Here is a 21789-nt window from a genome sequence, read left to right as displayed (position 1 = left end):
ACACACACACACACACACACACACACACACACACACACACACACACAAACTGGCTGTGTTAACCTTGGGCAAGTTACTTAATCCCACCTGCTTAAAAAAAAAAAAAAAGAAAATTTCTTCACTAGGAATTCCCTACACCAATGAAACTGCAAGTCCTCACAAAAAATAATAAAGAGTTAAGAGATGAATGATTATAAACTAGACAGCCAAGCGAACCCTTCTGTAATTCTGAGCCCCATGAAAGAAAGAACTATGTCACATTTTTCCAAATTCCTAACAGGATGTTCTACACATAAAAAGTATTTATATTATGTTTGATAAAAATTAAAACAACTCCGAAGTACCACCTCACAGCTATCAGACTGACTAATGACAGAAAAGGTAAATGACAAATATTGGATGGGATGTAGAAAAACAGAGACACAAATGCACTGTAGGTGGAGTTGTGAATTGATGTGACTATTCTGGAGAGCAATATGGAACTATAACCAAAGTGGTATAAAATTGTGCATATACTCTTTGACCCAGTAATATCCACTACTAGGTCTATATGCCAAAGAAATCAAAGGAAAAGGAAAGGGACCTATATGTGTAAAAATGTTTACGAAAGTTTTTCTGTGGTGTCAAAGAATTAGAAATTGAGGGGATGCTCATCAACTGGGGAATGGCTGAACAAGTTGTGATATATGATAGTGACAGAGTACTACCGTACTTTCTGAGAAAACTATTAAGACTTACATGAACTCATGTGAAGTAAAGTGAACAGAACCAGGAGAATACCGTACAAAGTAACAGTAATATTGTATGATGATCAACTGTGAATGACTTAGCTATTCTTAGCAGTACAATGATCTGAGACAATTCCAAAGGACTTATGATGAAGAATTACCATCTACCTCCAGAGAAAGAACTGATAGAATTTTAATGCAAATTGAAGCATCCTTTTTTTTTACTTTATTATTCTTGGTTTTTTTGATGTGTATTTTATTTTGCAGCATGTAATATAAAGACGTTTTGCATGAGCGCACATATATAATCTATATCAAATTGCTTGCCCTTTCAAGAAGGAGCATGGAGAGGAAGGGAGGGAAAGAATATAGAAATTCAAAATAAAATTTTAAATGTTACAATTTTTTGTTTACATTTAATTGAGAAAAAAATTAAATGTACAAAAAAAGAAAAAAAAAATATATATATATATATTTGAAAAGTTTCCAATTTTTTTTTGAGGGGTAAGGAAGTAGTATTCTAAGTATTCATGGAGTCATGACTCTTAAATGTTCTCTCCTTGGTCTATTTTCCAGATCAGTTATTGTTTATATATATATATCAGACCTTTTATTTCATTCTATTTTTTTTTTCAATCTTTCAATTTGGTCTGAATAATTCTTTGTTGTCTCAAAATCATTGATTTATTTGGTCTAGTCTAGTTTTCAGGAATCCATTTCTGAAGCGAAGTTTACCACTTGGTCTTCTAAGCTACTTTTTCTCCTTTTTGTATTTTTGCCTACATTTTCCCAACTCCAACTCACTTCTTAAGCCCTTCCATCCCAAAAAAGCCAAATAAACTGTTCTCTCCAAGTCTGACAGTGTGGATAAATCTAATGGCCTTTTTACAATTCTGGTCTTACCAGACCTCCCTGTAGCAATCAACACTGTTGAAGATTCTTCCCTCCTTTCCTTGTCCATGGAGAAAAGAAAACAGTACCTTTCTTTTGATAGAAAGCAGGGGTATTAATGAGGTACAAAATGTCACAATCACTTTTAGATGTAGCTACTACATGGGTTTGTTCTTGCTTACCTTTGGTTTCTTACAAAGAAAGGCTCAAAAAACTGTTGTTTTGATTTTTGTCTGGTTGGACTTGGTGCTGGTGTGCAGAGAGGGGAGGGGAAGTTATATCCAGAAATGGAAGCAATGTATTTATTTATTTTAAGCCATCTAAAACATTTTTTAAATACAATTTTTATCAGATATTTGTTATAAGATTTAAGTCTAAAGAAAAAAACTATTTTATATTAGGATATATTTTTAAAATACAAAAACTAAGAAATGCCTAACTAACTCAAATACAATTTTTAGAATGCAGTTACCTTTAGTTTAAATTCAAGCTGTGGTAAAACAGATAGCAACAAATGACTGTCAATATTGTAGAGTTCCAGTATTAAGTCAAAGACGTGCTCTGATAGATCACTGATAGATGTCTTTCCAAGCATAAGAACCTGATTAAAGAACTTGAAAGAAAATAAAATAATGTCAGCATTACAAACACACAAAAAACTACATTTCCTACTTATTTTATTTCAAAATCACATTTTATTATTTCATACTAAATTATACAAAGTTCATAAGTACTTAGAGGGTTTCCAAACACTTGCTGAACAAGGGTCTACAGATGACTAAGATTTTTCACGAAGGCCTTCATACAGATCTGGACGTGTAAATATTTACATAAAATGTCTACGTCATTTGTGCATATGTATTTATCAACAATGCATTCCCATGTTATTTCCTTACCTATATTCCATCTTCTATATGCTAATAAGCAAACGAATGTACTTTCCATTCACTATACAGACAAACCTAAAACAATATCTCTATTGCCTTTACTCAGGATATTCCCAATGCCTGGAATACCCTCCCACATACTTATCCACCCTTTCAAACCTAATTGAAATGTCTTCTCCTCTGGGAAATTTTCCCTGATACCATGTAAACTCACAAATTACTTTGTATCTTCTTTAAATATGCTTTCTGATATTATGTATTAATTCGGTGTATATATGCCATCTCCTTCAAAAGAAAAACTGAAAATTTTACTTCAAATGTACTTAGGCAGCTTACTATATTTAATTCCTAGTCATCAAAAGATGTATGACTAGGAAGAAGCTGTACAACCCAGCCTTCCTTTCAACTACTACAACAAAGATCTAAGAAGAATGTTAGACCCTGTGAAGATTACAAAATCAAAAGAGAAACCATCAGGGATCGCTTTTCTACCCCATGATTATTAATTTCTGACCAGTGCAGAAATTATGCAACAAAGGTAGACCAGAATTCTGTCACTGATCTCTCTAATTCTGTCTCTCTGCCTATATGCATTCTTGCAGCTAATAGGACTTGGGGTCAGTAACTGGATAAACAATTCTACTCAAGTCTGCACTTGACCCACATCAGGCTCTGGAGCCTAGAAAGTTCAGTTCAGAAGGGAACCTATAAAACTTCACCCTAAATCAAACTGTTTAGATTCCACCAAAAGTTTTAAGCTCCCTAGTCTGAGTTGTCCCTCTGAGTCTTGAAGGACACAGCTCTCAATACACAGAGAATGCCATGGCAGGACTCCAGGTAATAGAGACTAGAACCATCCAAGACCCCAGCATTCCTTCCAATGGTCCACAGAATTTGGCTCTAACACAAAATTCCAATTCAGAAAATAAAGACTACAAGGATGAATAAATAAAAACAAAAATACACACAAACAAAAAGTCTCCTATGAAAAAAGTTACTGTAATACCAAGGCCACCAAAGACACAAATGATTCCAAAACATTAAAAAGCAAAGCCTCAAAGAAAAACACAGCCTGGCCAAAGTACTCTACAATTCCTATAAAAGCACGAATTTTTAAAAATGAGTTTATAAATTAAATGAGAAGATTAGAGTCAAGAATTGGAAAAGAAATGAGAGTTATGGAGATAACTGGAAGAATTAACAGCTTAGTACAAGAGTTAGAAAATCTAACCTAATTAACAGAACAGTCAGTTGTACTATTGTATGTTAAAAAAATGCAAATTTGTTCCAACACAACTAATAACAATTAGGGAACACCATGAGCAGAATTCAAATTTCAAGTTTACTTCTTTTTTATTTTTCCTACAAGAAATATCAAGACTGCAGACTACTGTACCACTTCACAATAACTAACAGGCTTTAACCCTTCCACTACCCACTTTCACAAGTAAATTTTAGGTCTCTGTAAAGATAAAATGTCATTTCTTATTTATCTTCGAATGCAGTAGAAACTATGAGAGTCTGGTCTACACCATCCTCACCCCCATTCACATTTTCTTCCCTTCGCTTTAGGCCATGGCCTCCGAGAAAGTTGTGGCCTGCCCAACTTCTTGCTTTCATAACTGTCTAGGGCGTAGTCTGAGCAGCAGCACAAGACCAATCATTGCAGTATCTAATTATTTCTTAATCATTTAACATGTATGAAAATGTTACTATTTTTATTAGGTTCCTAAACTTCTTCTAAAAGATGTTACAAAGTATTTTATTTTTGTGCACCAACCCAATTTTCCCCATATGCTCTGTGACTCTAACAAACATAGTGCTTTTGGGGGGAAAATGTCAAGGTATAGCCAAAAAAAAAACAAAAAAACTGTGTTTGAAAATTAGAATTGCCCCTAGGAGACAAGAAATATTGAAACAAAGTCAAAGGACTAAAAAAAAAAAAAAAAAAAAAAGAAATTATTTTGTAAAACAGACAACTTCTAATTTGCCTTTATGTAAATCCAGATTTTCCTATACTAGAAGGGGTTACTTAAAATAGTAACTACCTTCTTACACCACCAAAATTATAAATATTAACCAAAAGACTACATGAAAATAAGGTTTAGGTTGTTGTATTTTTAAAGTAAAAAACAACAGACCTCTTTCTTCCCAAAAGGATGTCATGCTAAGGTCTTATGATCAATGTAATTATGATAATATAGATAACCTATTATAAAAGGAATACAACTGTTAGACTGATTGCTAAACCCAACTCTAAAGTAATAGTACAAGAAATATGTGGCAAATTTCAATTTACCTAAAGAACTTTGTCAAGTCCTTGGAATTCATAACGACAGCATATGGTTGAGAATAACATCCTAAAAACTATTTCTATGGAACACAGAATGGCTCCCAGAGTCAATACAATAAGAGATAGTATAGTGAAGTATAAAGAACACTTAGTTTTGAGTCAGACTTGGATTAGAGTTCTGTCCTACCTGAAATGTGACAGAATTAAAAACCACTTAATCAATCAATCTGATGTTCAGGTTCCTCATTTGTAAAGGGAAAATAATAATTGAACTACATTTCTCACAAAGTTTCTTGAGAAAAATATTTTAGCTATACAAACGTTACCTATTAGTGCTTTGTTTATCTGGTTAGAGTAAATAATTCTACAACAGTAGAAAAAACAGAAGCTGAGAGGTTAACTGACTTGCTATAGGTCACATAGCTATTTAAGTGTTACTATGAGGTACTTGTGACTAGGAAGGGCTTATACTTATTCATTTTGCATTTCATGTAGAAACAGCTTAGAACTTGCTTAGATTTTGTAATAGAATATACCTCCTAGTCAAAAGAAATGGTCAATATGAATTTTCCCTTCCTGTATTAATTATCAACAGCAATTATCAAGAATTAATGACTTTGGGGGCAGCTAGGTGGCACAGTGAATAGAGCACCAGTCCTGGAGTTAGGAAGACCGAATATCAAATCTGGCCTCAGACACTTAACACTTACTAAACATGTGACCTTGGGCAAGTCACTTAACCCCAACTGGTCTGCCTTCCCCCTCCAAAAAGCAAAAAAAAAAAAGAATTCATGACTTTGTAAGAGAAATTTCACTTTAAATCAACAGCCACAAAAAGAAGATGAACTGTTTTATTGTGGGGGACCACTGTCATAGAAAAGTAGTAATTCAAAGGCCAGGAAGATGAAGTTAGGAAATGAGAAAACACATAAAGTTGTTTTTACCCAGAGTAAAATGGAACTGGGCAGATTTATCAACAACAACAACAACAAAAAGGTGAATAATGGAAAAAAAAAAAAAAAAGATCCATAATTGTAAGATCATCTTTACTAGTTTTTCACAATATCTGACATTTATATAGCATTTATTTTAGTTAGACTTTATTTTATTTTTTACCTGATCCTCACAGCCAAATAAGGAAATATTAGAAATATGATTATCCCCATGGTACAGATAAGAAAAATAATCAGCCCTAGGTCAGAGCAAGTAAACGTTAGAGCATAAACTTAAACAAAATTCTCTTAACTCCAGAGTTAAATTTTTATTACTATGTGGCAGTAAGTTACAAAACAACTAAAAGGGTTACCCTTCATTCAAATTTTTTCACAAATCAGAAAATAAGGTTTTCAAAAGAAATCTTTCTGGTAGATCCAAATACATAATTACTTATTTCTATTGCCCTAGCTTCCCTTCTATCACACTTTAATTATCAGTAGCAATTAATAACCTGGCCCCTTTTATTTGCCCTTTACAACACTATAAATAAATTTCTTTAGAAAAAGAACTACACTGTCCACCTCCACAGAGATCTGATGAACACTTGAATACAGATAGAAACATACTTTTTTTCACTTTCTTTGTATTTCTTGCTTTTTACGATTTGTTTTTTGTTTTTACAACACAGCTAGCTAACATGGAAATGTTTTCCATAACTTCACATGTATAACTGCTATAATGTTGCTTGCTTTCTAGATGTGTGACAGGGAGGAAGAGAATTTGGAGCTCAAAAAAATTCTTAAATGAATACTAAAAAATAAATGTCTCCTTTTTTGGAGAAGGAAAAGAATTACAAATGTTCATCTGAGTCTGCATAATACCATTTTTTTCTTGACGTTTTCCTTATGACTACTTCTTATGTTCCTTCAGTGGATCAATATCATATCCTCCTCCATTCTATATATATTTTACATATTTACAATCATTCCTCAAGGTTCAATCCTAATCTATACTTTTTGTGACTACTTCAATTGGCTTAATTTCAATGATCACCTCTATGGACAACTTCAACATGTATATTTGCGCAAATCTAACATCCCTCCTGAGACTCTTGGTTCATTTTGTCTGCTGGGCTCCAATACGCATCGCAAACTCAGTATGTCCAAAACAGAAATCACATTTCCCTTAAAGCTATGAATGTTCAAAACTTTCCTATTTCTGCTGACAGCACTACGATCCTTCCAGTCACTCAAGTTAACACTCAAGTTAAAAGGTCTTCTATTTCCCTTGAATTGCATGTCCCATGAGAGCAGTCAGGTGACAAAGTGGATAGATCACTGGGTTTGGAAATCAGGAAGATTCAACTTCATGAGTTCAAATCTGATCTCAAATACTTACTAGCTTTTTGACCCCAGGAAGTCACTTCACCCTGTTTGCCTCAGTTCCTCATCTGTAAAATGAGCTGGAGAAGGAAATGGCAAACCACTCCAATATCTTTGCCAAGAAAACCCCAAAAAGGGGTCACAAAGAGTAGGACACAACTAAACAATAATAACAACACATGTCTCTTAAGTTGGCCAGTGGATATGAATTGATTCCTAGAAAAATTATAAACATATTATTAAAGAGATAACTAGAAAACATCTGGGAAAGGAAGCAATGATCACAATGCCAGCACAGCTTAACTATGGAAAACTAACTTTCTTTTTTGAAAACTATTAATTAGCAGATATGGGAAATATGGTAAATACAATATTTTAGCAAAGTGTTGAGTAAAGTAATTCACACCATTATTGGGAAAAAATAGAAGATATGAACTAGATAAGAACACAATTAAATAAATTTAGAAATGGTTAAATGATTTGACTCAGAGTAGCCATTAACGGTTCCATGTCAACTTGGTAGGAGATCTTCAGTGAAATGCTCTGCTTGGTCCTGTACTATTTAACCTTTTTATCAATGACTTGGAGAGGGCAGCTGGAAATGACCTTGGAAATTATCTGCTCCTTTATTTTATGGGAAACTGAGGCTCAGGAAGATTGTGACTTACCTCAGATCACATACCTCATAAGTACTAGAGCTAGGATTTAAACTCCATTCTCCCAGCTTCCAGACTAGTACTTTTCCACTGTACAATGTTACCTCATCTCATTCCTACTTGGCTACAACACAAATGTTGTTTTCCTTATCTGAGTACAGCTGAATAATAACAGATGCACTGTCTAGCTCACAAGGTGTTATAAGATAGTGGATTTAAAGTGTTTTGTAAACACTTTGGGATATCGGTTGTCATTATTATTTTACCTTGAATTATAAAGAAATGTGATCATGAATTGCACTGGACTTGGAACAGAGAAAACTTGAATTCAAATCCTCACTCAAACAATTATTAGCTACATGGCTAGGATTACCTAATATTTCTGAGCCTAGGCAACTCTCTTAAGATCATCTACAAAGTTATGGATGGACGACAATCTGCCTCAACCAAGGAAATAATATATCCTTGCCACAATTTTCATTTTACAGATGAAGAAATGGAGGATTAAGTGACTTGCCCAGGGTCACAGAGTCAGTAAGTTTCTGAAGCTAGATTTGAACTCAGGGAAGATGAGTCTCCCTGTTTCCAGGCCCAGCACTCTATCCACTGTGTCTCCAGCTGCCCTACTTTGTACATACTAGACATTCAATATGTATGTATGGCATGGTTATCAAATGTACAGACACAAAACTAAGGCTAAGTGGGGAATAACATACTGACTGATGGAGTATGGATCCAAATATCTTAACAGCCTAGAAAATTGGGCTGAATCTACTAAAATGAAATTTAATAAAAGATAAAAATAACATTTTACACCTGGGATCAAAAACTGAGTTAAAAAATTAAATTTCACAAGTAAAAAACGGGTTGAAAAGTGGTTAAGATGAGATAATGCTTTATGAAGATCAGCTTAAGGAAGTAGGAATATTTAGCCCAGAGAAGGAAAAAACTCAAGGGAAACATGATAATCTGTCTTTAAGCACTCAAAAGGCTCTCATGTGAAAAAGAGAATAGACTTAGTCTGTTTGGCCCCAAAGGGCAGAGCAGAACTCAAACTTGAAAAAAAGGCAAATTTTAGCTTCAAGTAAAGAATAATTTCCTAACAATGTGAACTATGACAATGTGGATGGCCTGCTTTTGAAAGTAGTGTACTCCCCGCATGGTGAAAACATTTGTGTAAAAGTCAGGAGACTACTTTAGGGGTGTCTTATTAGGACTTTTTTTTAGGTAAGAAGTTACCTAGATGGGGGTGGCCAGGTGGCATAGTAAGAGCACCGGCCCCAGAGTCAAGAGACCTGGGATTGAGTCCGGGCTCAGATACTTAGCACCTACCCAGAAACACCTGGTCATGTAACCTTGAGCAAGTTACTTAACCCCAATTGCTTAGGGGTGGCCAGGTGGCGCAGTGAGGAAGAGCATTGGCCCCAGAGTCAGGAGACCTAGGATTGAGTCTGGGCTCAGATACTTAGCACCACACCCAGAAATAACTGGCCATGTAACCTTGAGCAAGTTACTTAACCCCAATTGCTTAAAAAAAAAAAGTTACCTAGATGGTTCAAGTGCATGCCATGCCTTTTTCCATGTATCTCCAACAACATTATATCACCTCTGGGATAAAATTTAAAAACCTTATGTTGGCACTTAAAAGTTCTCCACAAAATGGCTTACACCTACCTTTCCACTTTTATCTCATTCTACTTCCTGTCACAAACCATTCATTTCAGTCAAACTAGCATGTTTCCCATTCACAACATTTTAATGAACATTCCCTTTGACCTTTGCACAAGGGGTCATTTCCACTTGTCCTAATCTATATCTTGCCACTGGGCCTAGTTGACACCAGAGGAGAAAGTGAGGTTGGTGACTTGGCACAGCCCTCCCTCACTTAAATCCAATTCTTTCACACACTTCATCTCAAGTACCACCTTCTATACAAAGCTATACATATCCCTGTACCTGTTTTGAGCACTCTCTTTCAAAAATACTTTGTATTACTTTATTTACTTAGTGTTTATAACCACTAAGAAAAAGGAAAATTCCTTGAGGGCAAGAACTGCTATATTACTTTGCAAATGGTAAGTATCTTAATAAATATTTGTCAATTAACTCTAGTTCTCACTAAGGAGAAAAAGTACACATAAATCATCGAAGTCATCAGTAAGATTAGGAACAAGATGATTTATAAAAAAAAAAAAGTGAAACCAAATAATGATTTCTTTAAATAGGGAAAAAAAGGAAATATATTGTTTCAGTTATTTGTTAAAATTTTAATACTACTATCTACATTAACTGACAACAAACTATACTCAGAACTTACATTGGTAATATAGGGTTCAATAGCTTGAGCTGTCCTCTTCAGTAAAGCCTTGGCCAGGTCATATGCTTGTTTGTTTAAATTCTGAAAAATATAAATGTAACAAACACCTCTAATTATTTATTTAACATTTTAAAAAGCAGTCCAGTTGTTTTTTAGTCATGTCCAACTCTGTGTGACCCCATTTGAGGTTTTCTTGGCAAAGATAAACTGAAAATGGTTTGCCTTTTCCTACTCCAATTCGTTTTACAGATGAGGAACTGAGGCAAACAGGATGAAGTGACTCACCCAGGGTCACACAGCTAATAAAAGCTGGAAGCCTGATTTGAACTCATACAGAAGAGTCTTCCTGATTCTAAACCCAGTGCTCTATTCACTTCACCCCCTACCTGCCCCATGTGTAGATCTGAGGGTTGAACTTAATAGCTGATATGAAATTTACAAAACAAAAATATTAAGATAAGTTTACTTCAAAGACAAAGACAAAATAACATACTTTGTGACAGATACTTCTCTACCACTCTACTTCTGTGCCAAGCTCCCTGAGAGGCAAGACCCAGGACTGATCACAACGTCATGCACTTTGTAGGCATTTAACGTTTGTACAGCTGTTGAACACCACCCCCATAATAACTATTTGCATGATACTAAAGAGTTTCCAGAGCCCTTTTACATATATCCCTACATCTAATACTGAATGTCCATTTTATGAATGAAAAATAGAGTAAGGAAATGAATGACTGGTCCGAATTTACAAAGCTGGTGTCATCAGTGGAACTAAAACTTTGATTTTCTGACTCCTAGTTCAATGATCTTTTCACAAACTTACACTACCTTATTTACTCACACAATCTGAATTCCTGTACAAAATTCCAGTACAAAAATGGCTAGATCTTTTACCCATTCATATTCTTTTTCTTTAAGATTCTTCCATTTCCAGAAACAAAATCTGCTTCTTTTTAACCCTTCTAGTTCTAGAATCTAATACTAATAAATAAACTAGGGAGAGAACAAACCTTAGATTTAGAATTGGACAGGACCTTGGAAGTCGTCTAGCCTCTTCACAAGTAAAGGTTAAACTCTGATTCAGATCTAAAAAAGGAGCCAACCCTCAGAAGAAACATCTTCTTGAAATAACAAAGTTGAATACCAAACCAAGAAGAATTGCCTTCACGTTGGACTGGGTGCTAATTTTATTAAAAAACTGTTTAATGGAAGCCAAAGTCTTTGTAGCAAATATATACGGATTTCTAGACTCTCCTCTGTAAACTTCCCCTCCTCCACCAAAAAAACTCTTTTTCTCCATCTTAAATGTTTCACCCCTCTGATATATTGTTCTTATATATTAATATATAGGACTCATAAAAATAACTTTAACTGCTTTAACTGTCAGTTCTTGAGACAATTCTCTGAGACTAGAAGTTATAGAAAGGGTGCAGAAAGGTATAAAGTGGAAGAGGTAGTTTCCTCATCCAAGAGGTTCCCAATATTCCTATTACTCTATCTCAAAATCTATTTCATTATTAAGCTAGAATACATATAAGGCCTATATAACACAAAATGACACAAGAGTTTCAAAACCACAAAAAAAGTCTTGAAATAAAATTTATACATTGTTTCTTACTAAGATGTCAAGATAATTCAATGAAAAACAGCATCTATGGATAGATAAATACATACTAAGATTTTAGTTACTATCTTAATTATCTACTATTTAAGGAATACTAAAACCATAACACTTCCATAAAATTATGAATGTTAATATTTATAAACAATAAACTAATTTATATGGAGTGATGTCATTTTTTTCAACATATCAGATTCCGGGCACAAATGTGATCACGTATTTAAAATGATTTATATTCATAATTTCACTAGAATGTAAACTCCTTGAGAGGACAAATAACTGTATTTGTAAAGCCCACAATTAACACAATGCTTTCTTCACAGTACACAATTAACAAAAGTTTTGTTAAGTTAAATGAATAACATGTTTCTACTTACCTTGTGGGCAGGCACCAAATTTACTAGAACTGTATCCAAAAGCTCTTGAGAAACAGTATCTCCCTCACAAATAATAGAGCTCATCAGGTCCACCATGTGCATGTGAACTTTTTGATTGTGGCCATTGCTAAAATAAGAGAAAGAGATTTAATGTTTTTAGTGGATTACCACAGCAGATAACAATTTACTCATAAGAGTGATGACAAGCATTATATTTTATAAAACAATACAATAGGCTGTAAGGCTTTTATATCCCTTCCTGTGTTTTGAAGTATTATCACCAAAGCAGTGAACTTATCAATTTATATTATGATCAAATATTCTATACAATGTGAAAATTTAGAAGGTAAATGGTTTTTACAAAATGCAGTCTAGCAAATCATTTCTAATAATAATAATTTTAAAAATCCTTCAGCCCTCAACTAACCACACTAATGGAAAAATGGCAAATAATTTAAAATAATAAGTAATCCGAAATTATTTACATTGGCTTTGGAATGTACTATATCATTTTCTAAAGCATTAGACTGAAAAACTATACTTCATTTAACTTAATACAAAAGCATTATTTACTATGACATGGGATTTAGTCAGGAACAAAACCTAATGTCATTCAGAAAGGTTCAATCAATGAAGTTACAAAAAACAAGTGCCAGATGAACTTGGGCCTTGGCAGCCTCAACTCTAACTAAAGCTTATCACTTGGATCCCAAGACCATCATTATAATAAAGCTACATTATGTTAAAACAGATAAGTCATCCCCAAGCAAACAAGACAAATTAAAGGAACCAAGGAATCACAGGAATATATAGATTCCAATTCATCCTTCAATGGGATACTTAGAACCCACTGATTCATCATCTTCTTCTACTACAACTATGACTACCATGTCAACAGTTACGTAGAGAAAAGCTCTTGACCTATTAACTACTCTGATGATCCTCCTTCATTGAATTTGGTATCAGAAGAATTTTACTTTAATTATACACTAGTCAGAGCACTAAAATAAATTTACAACTCTCCCACACCTATTATGTTTCATCAACATAGTTGAACAATTTACCTATGAACTTAATTATGGCCTAATAATTATATTAAATAATAATATTTTATTAATTAACAAAAACTTAATAATGGCCTAAATTACTTCAACATAAAACCTATAGAATTTGTGACTTTTAAAACTTGTTTTCGATATGAAACATAGCATCCAATTGAGCTAATAAAAATCATATCTTGAGATAAAAAGACAACAAATAAAATTAACTTACTTTATGACTGAAAATAAGGTCCTATAAAGTTGTGTGAAAATTTCATTGCTATCTTCTAATTCAAAGCATATGTTATAGGACTTGACCCATGCAATGTTCTAAAATTGAAGAGTAGAAAACATGGAAAGAAAAATATAATTATAAAAATTCAAAATATAAAGATCTAGTGAGAAAAAATGTTTTAGCAATAAAAGTGAAAAATACAAAATATTACTCACCTCAAGTAAATAAAAATATCTATTGAACTGCGGACTTTTTGTATCTTCTAATCCTTTCAGTTGTCTTGTTATAAACATAAATATATCCTTTAAAAAAGTAACATGAATAAAAGTTCAGTTAATTACACACCAAATAAAGACCAAGTCCTAGTACTCACTTTTTATATATATAGTATGAACTAAGTAAAAACATCAGAGCTATGACAACATAAGTGGCAACAAATCAGAACTAGGCAAAGACAACCAATAAGAAATTCACTTTTATATGAAACAATAAATTCTTAATACTGTCACAGAGTAAAGCAAAACTTTTCATTGTGTATTCGTGTAACAGATGTTATAAATATGGGAAGGCATGTCACTTGACCAAACAAATTATACAAAACCAAAAAACTCATAATTGAAAGAAACTCATAAAAATAAAAAAGGTGGGAAAGTTGACTGCTATATCATAAAACTTAATAATACCAACAAATTAATCCTGGAGGACTACAGGAATATAATCAATTTGAGAAACTTTACATACAGGTTATAAATTTTATATTCATCATTTATATCATGCCCCACTGCCTCTGGATGTACCACAATGCTGTGTCTTCTGCTCTCCTCTAATTTCTCTCCACACTGTCTCTCTCATCGATTCTATTATGTCCTAAGGGAGATACTGTACATAAGAATATGTTGTCAAATCTCACCATGTCTATTTCCGTATTTCTCATATCTTCCTCCCTTAAATTACTCAGTTGGCCCCTCATCACTCCTCACCTCTGTGACTGTAATGACCATCTAACTGAGGCCTTTTCCCCCTTCAATTCATCTTTCACATAGATATAACAGTGATTTTTCTTAAATGAGGAGAGTCTGACTATGACTCCCCTTTCAATATGCCACAGCTGTGTTTTATTACCTCTAGATAATTTATCAATTCTTTTGATTGGCTTTTAAATCCTTTCCCACTGGGTTCCAATCCCATCCTTCCAATTTCATTATGCATGATTCCTTTTCACTGGACCCTGCTGTCTAACCAAACTAGATATTCCTCTGTTCCTCACACAAGGCACTCTCTCTCTATAATTGTGTCTTTCCATTAACCATGCCCCATGCTTGAAATGCACATCCTACTCACTTCTGGCTCATAGAGCCCCTAATTTTATTTAATTCATTTAAATCTCACCTCTGATACTGGACACTGGCAAGACACTTAACCTCTCTATTCTTCAATTTCCTCATCTGTAGACTGCATATGATAATTCTATAATACCCAATTCACAAGTAGATCCCTCTTGACTTGTCAAGTGTACAAGCATTTAAATGTGTTAGACACTGTCCTAAGTGCTAGAAATATAAAGAAAGGGTAAAAGACAGTCCCTGGTCTTAAGGAGCTCATAATCAAATGAGGGTGGACAGCATGCAAAGAACTAAGTACAAAACCAAGACATTTACAGGAAAAACTAGAGGTAATTTCAAAGCAAAACCACTTAATATTAAGGAGGACAAGTAAAGGCTTCTTGTGGAAGCATGTTATAGGGATTTTTAGCTAAGACTTGAAGGAAGCCAGGGAAAACAAGACATGGGGAAAAGGAAGGAGAGGATTCCAGGGATGAGCAGCAGACCATGAAAATACAGAGTCAGGACATAAGAGTATTTTTTTCAAGGAATAGAAAGGAGATTGGTGTTACTGGGTAGTAGAATAAATGGAGGGAAACAATACATAAGAAAACTAAAAAGGTAAGAAGGAACCAGGTTATGAGGCAAACACAAGATCATATATTTAATCACAGAGGTAACACAGACCCAATAGTTTTTTGAGGAAAGGGGGTTACACAGACATTTACTTTATGAAAATCACTTCCACAGCTGGATGAGAATGAACTGGAAAGGGAACTGACTTCAGACAGACAGACACTAACCAATAAGTTGCTGAAATTGCCTAAAGCTTGAGGTAATAAAGGTCTACACCAATGCAAAAGGACAGGAGTGAGGGAAAGTGGGGTGGGAGGAGGGTTTCTAGAGATGTAATGAACATAGCATCAACAGGTCTTGGTAACTAATTGGATGTGAGGGGAAAGGAAGAGTGTGGGGTTGTAGATGACAAGATTTCAACCCTGGGTGTTTGGGAGGATAGTGGTGGCCTCAAAATAATAGGAAAGTAAAGAAGAGGGGAGAGTTCTGGGGGGAAAGGAAATGAATTTTGTTTTGGATACATTGAGTTTAAGACATCTATAGGATATCCAGATCAGGAAAGTCAATAGATATTTGGAGGTGTCAGACAAAAAGTCAAAAGAGAGATCAGGGTTAAGTAAGTAGATCTGAGAGTCAAGAGCACAGAAAGAATAGTTGAATTCATGAAAACTGATGCGATCACCAACTGAAATGGTATACAGGGAAAAGAGAGCCCAGGATAGAGTGCTGGGAAACACCCACCTTTATCAGGCATGACCTATATGAATATCCAGTAAAGGAGACTGAGAACGAGTGGTCAGACATATAGAAGAACCAGGAGAGAGCAGTACTACAAAAACCTAGAGAGAAGGGAATATTATGGAGAAGAGGGTGATCAACAGTGTCAAAGACTGCAGAGAAGGATGGGGACTGAGAAAAGGCCATCACATTTAGCAGTTAAGAGATCACTGGTAACTTTTGAATAGGGCATTTTCAGTTAAATGATGAGACCAGACCTACAACCAGATTGTAGGCACTTGAGAGAGTAAAGCGAAAAGAAATAGAAGCATCAAATTGATTACAGTCTTCTCAAGGAAATTAGCCACAAAGAGGAGAGATATGGCAGGAAAAACTAACTGGGATGAGTGAATCAAGTAAGGGTTTTTTAAGGATTGAGAAGTCATGGGTATGTAGTTAAGAAGGAAGAAAGGTAGGAAATAAGCATTTATCAAGCACTATGTACTAGGCTGTACACTGTGCTAACATTCACAAATGTTAACTCATTTGATCTTCACAACTCTGGGAGGCAGGTGCTATTTAAATGAGATTTAAATGAATTAAACAAAGTAAGGGGGGGGGCTCTAAGAACCAGAGGTGAGCAGAGTATACATTTCAGGCATGGGGCATAACTAATGGAAAGACAGAGTTATAGAGAGAGAGTGAGAGTGCCTCATGTGAGGAACAGAGGAATATCCAGTTTGGCTAGACAGCAGAGTCCAGTGAAGAGGAATCATGTATAATGAATTAAACAGATGGGAAAACTGAGGCAAACAGAGGCTAAATGATTTGCCCAAGATCACACAAGTCATCCAGACACCAGGCCCAGTGCTCTATCCACTGTGCCCACCTTGCTATCTCTCTGTTTGTGGGTAGTATGGAAGTACCAATAGACAGGGACAAGTGGGGAAAGTGGGATGACAGAGGGGGCAGTCTGTTGGAGAAGACAGGATGGAATGGGATCACTTGTATGATAGAGGCATTATGCCTTGGCATGGAAGGACCAACATACTGTGTGATGCAGGAGTGAAGGCAGAGATAGTAGCAGAAGGTATCTGAGAAATATGTGATGAGGAGGGGTGAAGAAGAGGCAGCTCTCAGCAAATGGCCTCAAATGTTGTTTTATTTTGTTTTCCAGGAAAATATGAGATAAAGTCCTTAGCTGAATGGGTGTAGGAAGAAAAAGTTATCAAAGGGTGGAGAAGGAATGAAAAGTTTTGGGGGGGTGGGAAAGACCCTATAGTGATTGTGAATTGATTAGGGAAGTATAAAGGACTGCCTGGCCAAAATGATGATCCAGTTAAGATTATCTGACATCAACGTGTAGGGGACCAAGTCAATAAAATTTTGTGATTTTTCTCTAGTTTCGTTCAGTTAGCACATGAATGGGAGCAAGAGCAGGGGATAGCGGAAGTAATGCAAGGCTAAAGTCTGGTAAAGTAAGATCAATAACAGGGAAGTGACAGAAGAGGGCAGCACAGAGTTAAACTGGTTCACCCAGGAGGTCAAAATGGAAAATGGAGGAAAGTAGAGATATTACAAGGGTGATGGCCCAGGGAAAAAAGGGAAGGATGGTAAGTCTGAAGGGTCACAGGACCAAAAAAAGGGTTAGATGTTAAGGCAAAGAGAAAGATAGAATGACAAAAGATGGTCTAATAAGAGAATCTCAGAGTTCACAAATGCAGAAATGGATCACGTGTGAAACTCAAATGAGACAACAGGTAAAATGCTTTGACATCCTGGAAGTACTTTATAAATGTTAGCTATCACTCTTAGTTTTCACAAAATTCTTTTTTCCTCATTTTATTTCTAGTTTATCAAACCCTTCAATTCTTTTTAGCAGCACAATTTGATCACTTAAGCCCAATTCTCTCCTCCATTTTTCAGGAAATGTCTCCCCACAAAGCTTTAGATACTGTCTCTAAAAATAAATTTCTTCATTCTATAAGAGTTTTTAATTTTTCACAAAATTCTCTCTCAATTATTTCTTGGAAAACCTATCTGGATATTTTGACGTTTTCTTAAATGTCTCATTCATTCAAGTGAACAAAATACAAAACATGTCTATCATGTGTAAGGCACTATTCTAGGCACAAGGGATGAAGAGATAAAATGTAGTCTTTTACCAGGAGCTCACATTCTAATGACCCCTAAATATGTTTTAAAGAACCCAATCATGTTAATATGCTATTAAAAAACATTCAAATTTTAAAATAGCTAATATAACTTCAAAATATGGGAGTGGAAATACAAGGGAATATTCAAGAGAATTCCTAGGTTCAATCTCAAAGAAAAGGCAGTTAAAATAAGAAAGAAGTCTGAGAGAAATTAGGACCAGAAATTAGAATCTTGGGGCAGTTAGGTGGCACAGAGAATAGAGCACCGGCCCTAGAGTCAGGAGGACCTGAGTTCAAATCCAGTCTCAGACACTTAACACAAAAACTAGCCATGTGACCTTGGGCAAGTCACTTAATCCCAACTGCCCTATCTTCTCCCTCCAAAAAAAAAGCAAAAAGAAATTAGAATCTTACATTTCATATGACAATAAGTTTCTTTAATATTTTATTTTTCCCAATTACATGTAAAAACAATTTTCAAATTTTTAAAAATTTTCTATTACAGGGGTGGCTAGGTGGTGCAGTGAGCAAAGCACAGGCCCCAGAGTCAGGAGGACCCGAGTTCAGTTCCAGCCTCAGACACTTAACAAACCCACAAAAGAACTAGCCGTGTAACCTTGGGCAAGTTACTTAACCCCAACTGCCTTCCAAAAAAGGCAAAAAAAAAATTTTTTTTTTCAATGTCAAATTTTCTCCCTCCCTCTTCTCTGCCCTCATCAAAAAAGCAAGCAATTCAGGCTATACATACCCTGCAAAACATATTTTCATATTAATCATGTTATGAAAGAAAACAGAACAAACAAGAAAAATAAAGTTTTTAAAAGTATGCTTCCATCTGCTTTTAAACTCTGTCAGTTCTTTCTCTGGAGGTGGATAGCATTTTTCATAATAAGCCCTTCAGAATTGTCTTGGATCACTACTGCTAAGAATAGCTGTCATTCAGAGTTAGACATCATACAATATTGCCGTTACTATGTACCAACTTCTGATTCTGCTCATTTCACTTTGCATCAGGTCATGTTTGTCTTTCCAGGTTTTTCTGAGAGCATCCTGCTTGTCATTTCTTATAACATAGTATTCCATCACAATCGTATACCACAACTTGTTCAGCTATCCTCCAAATCCCTCAATTTCCAATTCTTTGCCTCTACAGAAAGAACTGCTATATTTTTGTACATATAGGTCCTTTTCCCTTCTTTTTTTTATCTCTTTACAATACAGGCCTATTAGTGGAATTACTGGGTGAAAGAAAATGGCACTATTTTATAGACCTTTGGGCACAGTTCCAAATTACTCTCCAGAATTCTTATTTTAATTTCTCTAATGGTTTTTGTTTTGGAGTATTTTTTTATATAGTTATTGATAGTTTTCATTTTTTTCCTTGCCTATTAGTATCCTTTGATCATTGAGGAATGACTCTTAATTTTTATATATTCGTATATCCTAAATATCAAATCTTCATTAGAAAAATTTCATTTGAAGAGTATTTTTCCCATTTGACTTTTCCCCTTCTGATTCTAAATGTTTGCCTCTCCTTGTACAAACATCTGTCAGTTTATATAGTCAATATCTATTTATTTCCTGTGCCTCTGTCCATCCTTTGCATGGTTAAGAACCCTCCCCTTATCCTGGGTTGTAAAGGGTATCACCTTCTATTTTACTCTTTATTTATGAATTGACTATTTATATCTTGGTCATGTATCCATCAGAAGTTTATTGTGGCCTAATTTCTCAAAGATGCTGAGAATTATAGAGAGAGAATATAGAGTCAAATATATAAGAATACTAGTGATTCCCCAGGTGATAAATGATTTTTTTTTTTTAAATATGGGGCCGGCTAGGTGGCGCAGTAAACAGAGTACCAGCCCTGGAGTCAGGAGGACCTGAGTTCAAATCTGACCTCAGACATTTAACACTTACTAGCTGTGTGACCTTAGGCAAGTCATTTAACGCCAACTGCCCTGCCCTCTCCCCTCCAAAAAGTAAAATATTTTTTTAAAATTTAAAAAAACATGGACAGACAGTTTTTAGACAAAGTAATCAAAGCTATCTATAATTGTATGAAGAAACGCTGAAAGCGTCACAAATGAAAAAAGTTTAAAAAGACTTGTTCTAAATCATTACTGACTAGAGAAATGCAAATTAAAATAGCTCTGAGACCTATTAAATTGGCTAATATGAAAGAAAAAGAAAATGACAATTGTTGGAGGCACAATGGGAAGACAGAAATATTAATGAACTAATGTTTGTAGCTATAAATTAGTGAAATAATTCTAGGAAGCCATTTGGAACCCTACCCCTAAAAATCATTCAACTGTAAATACCCTTTGACTCATATACTGGGTATATACCCCAAAAAGATATAACAAAGGATACATGTTAAAAATATTTAGAGAGCTGCTAGGTGGCACAATGAACAGAGCACCGGCCCTGGAGTCAGGAAGATCTGAGTTCAAGTCTAACCTCAGACACTTAACACTTAGTAGCTGTATGACCTTGGGCAAGTCACTTAACCCCAACTGCCCTGCCTTCTCCCCTCCAAAAAAGCAATAAATAAATATAAATAAAAATAAAGCTACTTATAGCATCACTTATCCCTCAACTATGTATGAGTGCCCATTAACTGGGGAATGATTCAACAAATTGTGGCAAATAATTATAATAGGATATTATTGTGCTATAAGAGATGATGAAAGGAATGGACTCAGAGATACATGGAAAGGATTATTTGAATTAACAGAGTAAAAGCATGAAAAACCAGAAGAACTCTTTATGCAATGACCACAACATTGTTAGAGAAAACAATTTGGAAAGACTTAAAAAAACTCTGATTAATGCCATGACTAATTAGGACTTAAAAATAGGAGTGCCTTCTTCTTCTTAGTGCAGACTGAGACATATATGATTATTATAGTAGAAGGATTTGCTTGACTGTATTTCTGATAACAAAAGAGAACTTTATTTAGGAAGACAAGGGAATGGGGACAATAATAACAGTTATTAGAAAAAAAGAATAAATAAAATAATTTTCAAATAAAAAGAAGAGAGCAGAAGAAATTTTAGAAGGAGACACAGACAATTAGGGAAACACTGGTATAATTATGTTATATTTATTTACACATATACACATACACAAACATATGTATATTTTTACATGGATTGATTGCCAGCCTTGGGGTCAGGAAGATCTAGATTCTAGGCCCACTTCTGACATATATAGACTGTGGGAATGAGCAAATTACTTAACCTTTTGGTGCTTTATACCAGTGTTGTCAAACTCAATGAAAACAATGCCACTAACCACACATAAGGATGCCTGGGGGTGACATATTAACTGAAAAAACCACCTATTAACATCATTTATGTACTATTTTATTTTTATTTTATTAAATATTTCCCAATTAAATTTTAATTACGTTCAAGTTGTACTCAGGAATGTACCACCACAATCTGGTTACTGCTGGACACATATATGACACCTTTGCTCTAGACAAAGACTATTATAAATTGTGAAGAAGGTATTGATCTGTATTGATAGAGGGAGTATCCTATATCAATGACATCATAGATCTAGTGTTTATCTACTATCTCTAAAATACAAGCTAACAGATTCATGGTTTCAACTATAATCTCCATTTTTCTGGACACCTTT

The 21789-nt window shown here is 34.7% G+C and overlaps 1 protein-coding gene across 3 annotated transcripts in view; it reads right to left on the bottom strand.

Moving 5' to 3' along the window:
- Positions 1–21789, bottom strand: part of PDS5B (PDS5 cohesin associated factor B) — a 234921-nt gene that overhangs the window by 144118 nt on the left and 69014 nt on the right. For all 3 annotated transcript variants that reach the window (XM_069080647.1, XM_069080648.1, XM_069080649.1), the window contains 5 exons: positions 13582–13668; positions 13364–13461; positions 12092–12218; positions 10091–10171; positions 2092–2232 (listed from right to left, as the gene is read on the bottom strand). In XM_069080647.1, the coding sequence (XP_068936748.1) occupies positions 2092–2232; positions 10091–10171; positions 12092–12218; positions 13364–13461; positions 13582–13668 (534 nt within the window). The remainder of the gene's footprint in view (positions 1–2091; positions 2233–10090; positions 10172–12091; positions 12219–13363; positions 13462–13581; positions 13669–21789) is intronic.

The sequence above is a fragment of the Petaurus breviceps genome, unplaced genomic scaffold, assembly GCF_028583685.1.
Source record: "Petaurus breviceps papuanus isolate PSGF00001 unplaced genomic scaffold, PetGlider_PUasm1.0 91133, whole genome shotgun sequence".
NCBI lineage: Eukaryota > Metazoa > Chordata > Mammalia > Diprotodontia > Petauridae > Petaurus > Petaurus breviceps.
The sequence above is the reverse complement of the archived record's forward strand: the minus strand, read 5'-3'. Positions and strand labels throughout refer to the sequence as shown.